At 31.8% G+C, this 10,364-nt stretch overlaps 1 protein-coding gene across 1 annotated transcript in view; it reads left to right on the top strand.

Annotated features, from left to right (window-relative positions):
- Positions 1-5,595: 5,595 nt before the first annotated feature.
- LOC115874400 (rap1 GTPase-activating protein 1) overlaps positions 5,596-10,364 on the top strand; it is a 409,062-nt gene continuing 404,293 nt past the window's right edge. Inside the window, exon 1 of the mRNA XM_030889567.1 lies at positions 5,596-5,979. Within this exon, the coding sequence (XP_030745427.1) occupies positions 5,897-5,979 (83 nt within the window). The 5' untranslated portion in view covers positions 5,596-5,896. The remainder of the gene's footprint in view (positions 5,980-10,364) is intronic.

The raw sequence follows: 10,364 nt of genomic DNA, 5'->3' as shown, positions 1-10,364 counted from the left end.
TTTTTCGTGCGAATTGAAGAAATTGAGACTATATTGCCTATTAATATACATTATTGCAAATCATTAATTTATGATTTATAAACACCCGGCTTTGGGAGATTCCTTAAATTTACAATACCACCCTGGTTTCTTAGGCTCAGTCCGACTCTGCAAGAGTAAAAATAATATATATACAAAGCGGGGGTCCTACAGCTTCTGCCGCATCCCGAATTTCGACCTCCATATTGCTCGAGTTTGCCATTCTTCCTGTTTAATAGCTCTGTCTCTTTCATGTACTGGTCTACTCCATCTAACCACGTAGTTGTAGGTCTTCCTCGTTTCCTTCTGCTTTGTGGACGATACTCTATTGCCCTTTTTGGCCATCTTTCCCCTCCCATTCTTTTTACGTGCCCATACCTTAGTAGCTGTCCCGATTCGATGTTGTCGGTGCTGGTATATAATCGCCTTGTTCTTTGCCTGATCTCCTCATTTCTAATGTGCTCCATCCTTGATATTCAACATGCTCTTCTGAGAAAGTCCATCTCCACTGACTCGACCATCCTTCTTTCTTTTGCTGCAAATTGCCAGCATTCGGCACCGTATGTTAAAATTGGCTCTACGATTGCTTTGTAAATCCTTAGCTTTGTTTGGATGGATGTTTTGTTTGACCACAGGAGAGGGTTTTTTTATTTTTTTTATTTAATAATAATATCAGACACAAATATAAAGCATAAGCACAGCATAAGTATTTCTTGTTTGTTTACTTAAGAGATATAATGTAACGCAACAATAACTTTACTATTGATTACATTGTATAGTGTTATTCGCTCTACGTGCATCTGTTTTTCGGATAACAATAAAAAATATAATAATGCCCTATTATAACACTCCGAACTGACGATTCTATAAATCCGTGCGGTCGTGCCGGCCTACTTAGCGGCATGATTTACCGAAAATCCCTTTTGATTCGGGGTTGCCAGATGTCGAGTAGCGGGATTTTCCTAAACCTCAGGTTTATAGTTCCGTCCGTATTTCGAGGGCTCGCTGATTAGTCTAGGTAAATCGTAAAAAATACTAATATATTGTGTCTGTGCCCCACGAAAAAAAAAATACATAAACGAGTGAGTCATTTTGGGTGGATTGGTGTATCAATAGGGCATATCGGGCTTTTGTGGTAGTTATTGGCAATTGAGAGGTACTTTTAACAATGTCGTGATTAATAGTGATGACGTAATTTTTTGGTTACCTATTTCTTTCATGGGAGACAAAGATAACAAATTTTTCAATAATCCTGTTATTGATTATAAATTTGTTTTCCATCAATAAATATTTTTGGGATTTGTTGTGTCATATAACCTCTCTTCATCGAAATTATGAATGAAAAAAAATATTTTTGGTATATACTTTTGGTACTATCTAATTTTTGTTCAATGATAGTGCAGTTTGTCAATCAGCAAGCAAGAAACAAGAAATGGTTTTCAAAAGTAAAATCGATAAAAATAGAGTTTTTTAATGAAAATAATATCAAATTATTAAGTAATCATGAGAAAATCGAAAATGCAGTGAGAAAATTGAAAAAACATGAATACAAAAAAAATAAGTTAAAATTCACATGAAACAACATAAACCAACTTAATTAAATTAAAAAAAAACGCCTATAAACACGTAACAAAATATAACTAATATATTCAACAGCATTAAATTAATAAAAAATAATTTATTTATAAACTTCAATAATTGGTAATGAATATTATAGGAACTTCAAAAGAGATAAGAAGTACGCGCAATAGCAAATATAACTCTTCCAAATTTGACGCTAGTTGAAGGAAAGATGGAAGATGATCATATGCTTTAGACAAATATCGCCCAGGATCTTATGTAGACAATTTTCTAAAATGGGACATGTATATCGACGCTTTGTCGAAAAAATTAAGCTCTGCCTGTTTTGCATTAAGATCTGTTTCTAAGGAGCTTAAAGTGACTAGAACTGTTTATTATGCACTTTTTGAGTCGCACCTCTGATATGCCCTTCCATTCTGGAATACGTGTTGTGCAATTTGACCGCATTTTCAAGCTCCAGAAGAGAGCTGTTCGATATTCACTTGTAGCGTTTTATTTTTCTTTTTATAAAATTCCAAATTTTAATATTGCTGGCGCCATCTATTCGCTAGATGTTAAACTTCATTCAGTACAGGTAGCGGTTCCTTTCCATAAAATCAAATTTCATTCAGTATAGACGATAGAGTTCGCTTAATTGCCTTTGGTCATATGACCTGTCAATTCGAAGACTTCCGTTTTGCGAAAAGGAGGAAGGAGACTTTTTCCGAGAGATTGAGATCAGAAAAAGACGCGTGGTTCAGCGTCCGACACTTGCCTTGTGAAATCAAATCCATAACATCATTTTCTTCATTTCGCAAAGCATTGAAATCTTATTTACTAGACAAGGCTTTCTACGCCGTAAATGACTTATATTTTGATAATCGAATTTGATCTTGTAAACACTGGTCTAATATTTGCTATTACTATATTTACTATAAACTTACTAAATATTTTTGAATCTTATTTTTATTTTTTTATTCTTTCACATTTATATTTTAAACAATAAGACTGACAATGTAATTTGTATATTTGTTTTGTATTCTCTTTTGTTTGTTTACTTTACCTTTGTCTACAAATTGTAAAATTTTTTGACAATAAAGGTATTTATTTATTTATTTGTTTATCTTACAATAGTGCCAATTAAACGTCGAAATATTAGTTTGCTGGCTGTTCTCAGAAAATCTAATTTCCGTTTAGCTTGTTAACACGTTTACTAGGGATTACTGTGAGAACAAGTCTATAGTAAAACTCGGTACCACCTATAAATATGTCACATGTTTCTTACACAACGTAGACACTTAACACCAGATGTAGAAGATTTTTAATTTAATAGCACCAGTTTCTCTGGAACAAAGGCAAACAAATGTATTATGCAATTAGACATGTATTATAGAAAACTTTTGTAACAAAAATTAAGGTTTTAAATATGTTTAAATATTGTGCCGATTTCCAATAATTTAGAACAGATCTATGGAACAAAATACAGTCAATTAAAAAAAATTGAAGACATTTTTATCTAGATAAGGTGCCCTATAAATATTTGTTGACTAAATACGCACTATATATTTTTAGTTAGCATTGTTATAAAAAAATGTGAAATTCATTTAAAAAATGTGGGTGATGTAACAAATGTGATCCATACAACAGAATTGTAAGTTCCAATATCATCAGGTTTCTATGTTTAGGCATTTACAATTTACAGAATATATATTTATACATTTTTATTTTAGAAATACAGACATTATTATCGTGGTAACTTTGGTCCTAATTAAAATATAAATAAATAAAAGAGAGAAAATGTTAAGACAAGTTTTGGAAGACAAGTAAAATAAAAACATTTTCCGTGATGAATGGAACTAGGCTTCAACAATCCATAAAAGAAACAAAAACTTTATCGAGTACAAGTGGCAGCGAATGAAATTGAAATCCGACAAACCTAGTATAGTACTAGAGCTGCGTTCCAATATATTTAATTTTTGTTTTATTATGATGGATATACATTAGAGTTTCTGGTATTTCGGCTTTTTTATTTCTCAAGGCACGAAAATTCTTGGCTCAAGTTTCGTTTACTTGAAATTAGTTATGTAAAAAATATTTGTATATGTACTATTTGGAAGCCTTTTCAAATAGTATGTCATAAAACTTTTTCTGCGGAAATGCATCCTTTGCGAGTTTTTCAACGTTTAGAATAGCTGAAATTAGGGCTACTTTCGTTTACTAGAAATTAGTTATGTAAGAAATATTTGTTTATTTGGTATTTGGAAGCCTTTTCGAATAGCATGTCACAAAAAAATTTCACTTTTTCAACTTTAGAATACCTGAAACCAGTTACATAAAAATACGTTTCTGTTTTTCATTCTATAAATTTTTCTAAACATAAACACACAAAGAAACTTCTTGCGGAAGTGTGCCATTTTCATTTATTGATAAAATATTGTAAAATATAGCAAGATTTGGAAAGTACTCGGCAATTGGAATTCGTAAACAGACGCGTTTTAGCTTACAGCGTGTTTTGATTGCTTTGGTTAGGTTTGTTTTGGTTTGATTTGTTGGTTTATTTTTGTTTATTTTCATTTATTTCTCGGTACGGTATTAATGTGTAAATTACAGTATCTACTACGAGTAGGTTAAGCTCATACCTACACAGGAAAAGTGTTTAGAATGTAAAATAGGAACACGTTTTTATGTAACTGATTTCAGTTATTCTAATGTCGGAAAAAAGACAATAATAGATTTCCTCAGAGAAAGTTTCATAATTTTGTGTTTGGGTAGGCTTCTATATACTGGATGCTATGTTATTTTTTTTACAAGTGATTTCAAGTAAAAAAAACTTCGAATTCTCGACTAGAATTTTCCGAGTTTATCAGGTTTCTCGCGTATCTCGAGAAATTTTGAAATTTTTAATAAAAGACGATGAAATTTTTAAATGTTTGCTTTATTACAAAAATTGGACTAATATGAGATCAGTTATGTTGCATATAAAATGATATATTTTTAGTTACCTTAAAAAAACTAAAAAACAATAATTATTCAAAAAAAATAAAAAAATTAACAGACTGACAGGGATTAAGTAATCAAATCCCTGTCAGTCTGTTAATTTTTTTATTTTTTTACTTACACTTACAATATCTCTACACAAGTATACTCTGCTTTAAAACTCATGAAACATTTTGACAGACGATGACAGAAATGATGAAAAGAGCGTGACATGACGGCCATACCAATCCATTTATTTTGCTAATAAAGGAAGGAAGGGTTTATATAAAAATCCGTCATGGCGTCTTCTCTTGTTGTTTGAAACCAGTCTTATTAGATTAGTTCAAAAGTGACAGATCATATTGCAATATGATTGGAGTGACGGGGTGACGGAACGATGAACAACGCACGGACGCAGATGCGTATGAACTATGAACTCGACTTAAAATTTTTGAAACTTGTCAAACTCTTGTCAAATTAAAGATTAATATCTGTGTTAAATTATGCCAAATAATCGGTGTTCTGAAAAATGATAAATATTTGCGAAATTGCTTTTGCATTTTGATTTCTTGATTGTATTTTGATTGCATTTTGATTTGTTTGATTGACCATAAACTAATTTTTTCTCAATAAAATAACTCTATTCGATTTTTTATACAGTTTTTGTCATAATTGTGGAGGCCTTTTAGTCTCCTTATTCATAATATTTTAAAGAAATCCCATTTGTCACTAAAATTTTAAATATATAAATTTTCCGTTTTGCATTCCGGGTACATGACATTTTTCTTTATTTAATTAGAAATTGCAATCTTTGTAATTTAGGCTAGTAATAAGTAAGTACTGTAATGCGTTATATATGTATGTAAAAATTTGAATAATAATAGTAGTTTAAAGGAAGAATATTCTTAAATAAAGTAACGTCCAACATTCTGAATTATAGAACGCAGCAACAAACAGTGAGTTCGCAACTAGAGAGGGGCGATTCCAGTTCTTGTCTCCTTCGCCCATTGAATCGAATTCAGTCTCGGTTTGTCTGTTGTTAGGGAAGCTTGTGTGACTGCTCTTCGGACAACTGAAACTCACGTGCGTCGCGATACTAACGACATCCCATCTGTTTATTTTGTTTACTACTGGAGGGTCAACTGTTGGATACTTACTCGATTTGGAAAATACGAGGATTGTTCTTCTAGTTTATATTTACTCTTTCGCGTGTGAATGTGCATATAGGTATATCGGAAAAGGATATAGATACATAATATATTTCTTAGAACAAGGACTCGCTGTGCAATATTGCGTGCAATAAGGTAGTGTCCTGGGATGTTGCAGATATATCGTACGCTCCATGGGGTTGAAGATGAAGTACTTCGCAGCGGGTCATCGTGAATCGTACACGCTGATTGCTAGGAAGCGGTACATGAAGAAGCTGTAAGTTGCGGGAGTGCTTTATATTTCCTTTTTCAATGCGTGAAAATTATTTTTCTTTTGCTTTTTGGATAATGTGCAGATAAAAAACAACTGTTTTATGATTGGATACTTACAAAGAAATTAATTTGTTAACTGATATTTATCATGTTAAAAAAAGTAAATTATTCCTTTTTTCGAAAATGTTATCATTTAAGCTTTATGACGACCTTATTTGGAAATCAGTTTCAATGGTGATTTGGGTTTCCAAACCGGGATCCCGGTGTAGGTATGTTTATCCCCAAAATCCCGATATTAAATGACGGGATCGAAATTTAAATGCCAATCTAAAATGATTTGACAGTAGAATTTAAAGAAAATAAAAATTTTCCTCAAAAATACCGGTTTTAATACCTAGGTAATAGCTAAAAAATTTTTTTAGTAAACTGCAAAATATTGAAATAAAATTATGGTATTATTTGATGCCGGGGAGGAAGTTTGACAGATGACACAAGCGTATGATGACATAACCCTATACGATGCTGACGCTATTTAACGCCAATTTTTGTGGTTCTTTTACGTTTTTATATAATACGCATTTCAATTTAAAGAAAAGTGTCAGTATATTTGTCATAACTAAAATAATCTGATGATATTTTTTTTGTATTGTATTCGCGTTGTTTGTTTAAAAAAAAGTATTTTTGGCTTATATAAATATTGACATAAGATGGAGTATAAAAGATTAATATTTATTTTGCTTCCACAAAAAGTTTTTTTGTTTTCTGTTTAAGGAAAAAAAACTTTTTCTAGAAAATGCAATACTTTTAGATATTACCAGTAGGTACCTAGGTACATTCGAGGGTACATTATGCTATTTAATCTATTGTTTCAAAATCTGGTGATCAAAAATATTCCTTAAATTATAGTCCCACACGAAATCCCATATTATTATGGAAAAATAATTTAAATATCCTCAAAAAATAATCATATTATTTAATTTGTGGTTTGTTCTAACCCTCAACTGCATGGCGTGATAAATTTTTGCACCGCTTATGAATTTTTGCACCGCTGGAGTCCAACGGACCCCATTTTTTTTTTCAGTTAAAAACACATGATGAACAAATTTTATAAAAAGCTTGTTATTTTAAAACTGTTTACAATATTCAAACTTGTAAACAAACATTTTCATTAAATGCGGACAAAAAACATTTAAATAAACAGGAATATATTTTATACCTCGACTTGACGAGTACGTCACCGCAAATCGCTCCGCCCACTCATTTTATTGGCTACTTACAAATTTGTCGAATTTTTATTGATGGGACTCGTCGTCTAATTTTTTACGAAAAACATCGAGAGAATATCGTTTCCCCTCTCACGGATACCCCGTAGCCACAGAACGGACAGACGTACTGTACTAACTTTTTCAAATACAGTTCATGCTAATATACAGTTCATCTGCTGGATCTGTGTCTATGAAAGGAATGCGGACAAAAAACATTTAAATAAACAGCAATATATTTTATACGTCGACTTGACGAGTACGTCACCGCAAATCGCTCCGCCCACTCATTTTATTGGCTACTTGCAAATTTGTCGAATTTTTATTGATAGGATGCGTCGTCTAATTTTTTACGAAAAACATCGAGAGAATATCATTTCCCCTCTCACGGATACCCCGTAGCCATAGAATGGACAGACGCACTGTAGGATCTGTAACTGCTGCTCATGGATCGTACACATTTGATTCATGAGATTTTTTTTTTCATTTCTTCGTTGACATATGGTTGACATATCCACATCTATTTCTTTTCTGGTATTGATTATTCAATTTTATCTCTTCTATAAGTAAGAGTTTCAGAATCGGAGTTATGGTTACTCTTCGAGAAAAATCAATGTCTCGATGATCTTCATCTCACTTAAGCCTCTTTAAGCTCATCAAACCACTCAATTAATGCTTCCTCAAAATTAGCGTCTCAGTGAGGCACACTTTTTAAACTACCCACCAACCTAATAATAAAACATTCTTGGCGTGGTAGTGCCACACAGACCCCAATGAAACTTTAGCCCCCGCTGGTATGAACAATACTTGATAAAATCAAGTGCGCCTTTAACAGTTGCAGATTGCATATTAATTAAATTAATCGAGTCTTATTAATCAAATTAATCTAGTCAAATAATAATAATAGTTAGTTTCTAAATACTATACAAGGTGAGTTTACTACGATGTTCTCTATGGGTATCTCGGAAACTACTGGAGATAGAGAGTCGGTTAAATGGGGAAAGAATTGCAGTTTTGTGGGGTCATAAATATGCGCCTTTCGGATTTTTCGGAGAAGTTCAAGGCTTACTAGACATTTCGAAAAAAATAAATTTTGGCTATTATAAAACTTGTCTCTAATTCCATTATAATCTACCGTATAATCGAATAAAAACGGCGTCAGCGATGGCTATGAAATGAAGATCGTTGTCATTTTATATGTAAAGTTATATGGGAAATATCATCGATCGATAAAAGTTGTAGATAATACCTAGTGAGTATGTGTTTTCTGTTTTTTTTTCTAAAGCCTGTCATTTTTGACATATGACACAAACATTATGTTTTTTTTAAATGGAAACCCTAGTTGGCCATGACTTCATAAAAAGCGCCATTCTTTAAGCTTTTCAGCGATATAGGTATAATATGTTTTTTTTCAAAAAATTACAAGTTATAGCCAATTCTTTTTTTTCTTGGCTAATTCCCATACCAATAATACCATACCAATTAGTTGGCATCAAAAATGTAAAAAGTTTTATGTTTTCAAAAAAAAAATATCGTAAAATTCGTAAAGCACCCAATTTAGAATAAAATAATCTAAGAATGAAATGATTCTTTTATAAACCTGCATTAAATCAAATTAAAATAGGTATGTAACTTTTTTTTAAATATTTATTAATAGCAATTAGCATTATCATAAATTATAAATAATGGACCAACATATCGAAATAATAATTTCTTTGTTAATACGGTTTAGAATTCTTAAAATAACAGGCAAAAATAATCCACAATTTACAATAAAATAAAAGTTTCGTTTAAATTTCTTAATCAGCTGATCACTATTAAAGTTCGCAGAAACCGGGGGCTATATCATTACATTACTTTGAGGAATATAACGAAAATAATCGATATTTTTGACTCCGCCCCGAAAGGTTCACGATTTGTCCTCCAGTTGGCAGCACATTTTGTCTAGTCGGTTGAACAACTTTAAGAATATATAAACAAGGGTATTAACCACGCTAGTGTTGTTCTACTGGGCTACAATAAATTTTAATTCAATATAGTCAACTCAGTAATAATTAGTTAACTAATAATTAACTCAGTAGTAATTATCGAAATATATTGATAAAATTCTATTTTCTATACAAAACCATTCTAAAAGCACTGATATATTAAAAAACTATTTTAAAACTGGTTAAAACCGAACTTAAAACCCATGATCATTTATCCAAACTCGTTCAAAATAAAGAGCCCAGAAAAAATTTCAACTAAACAGAAACCGGCAGGTAAAACACATAATCGCGCTAACAATAGTGGCAACAACAAAGAATCAAGGCTTTTTTGTGATGTAATGGCGTAATAAATGACTTGTTACCGGCTTATACGCTACTCTTTTTAATTATTAGACCAAACAAACTTGTAGAGTAATCAAGTTGCCGGTATATGGACACAATGACCGGTTATACAGAACAGCGTTGGAGTATGTGGTGTGGTACCATACTTTAATCCGTATTATTATTTGCATTCATTTGCTTGGCTATAGTTCTAGATTGCTTTATGTTTTATTTTGTAATATGTATACACTGGTGTATATACTTTCTTTTGTATCAATTCTGAAAAATATTTATTCGTACCTATATTAATTCATAATAAAGAAAAAATATACGAATTTTGCACAGATCTTTACTAAAATCTATGGCACGAATGGTTATTCTAGAAATGAGATGTTCTAGTGTTTCCCTATTTTCCAGAATCTGCATTCGCCGTTGTTTCTTAGTTTCAATCTACTGAGATGTTGATTGAAGAGACAGTGTCCTGTTAAACACCCCGTGACAATCCGAAGATTGTTCTTGCTTAAATCAAGGAAAATCTTTAATTTTTCTTGATCGTAAATTCTGAGAAATTTCTTCCTGTGTCTTAGACCGTTGGAGGATTCCCATTCCAAGTTATGGATGGAGTCGTCCAAGTTTCTCTTTAAGTTCGTTTCCACTTGGTAAGCAGAATGGTTCTTGTGCATTTAGTGGTGTGTTCGCTTCTTTTTTAGCGAGATCGTTTGCTTATTGTTCTTGTTTAAATCAAGAAAAATCTTAAATTTTTTTAACCGTAAGTTCTGAGAAATTTCTTCCTGTTTTTTAGACCGTTGGAGGATTCC

This window comes from Sitophilus oryzae, unplaced genomic scaffold (assembly GCF_002938485.1).
Source record: "Sitophilus oryzae breed Bouriz unplaced genomic scaffold, Soryzae_2.0 scaffold_1274_pilon_pilon, whole genome shotgun sequence".
NCBI classification, from domain to species: domain Eukaryota; kingdom Metazoa; phylum Arthropoda; class Insecta; order Coleoptera; family Curculionidae; genus Sitophilus; species Sitophilus oryzae.
This window is presented reverse-complemented; position numbering and strand designations above follow the sequence as displayed.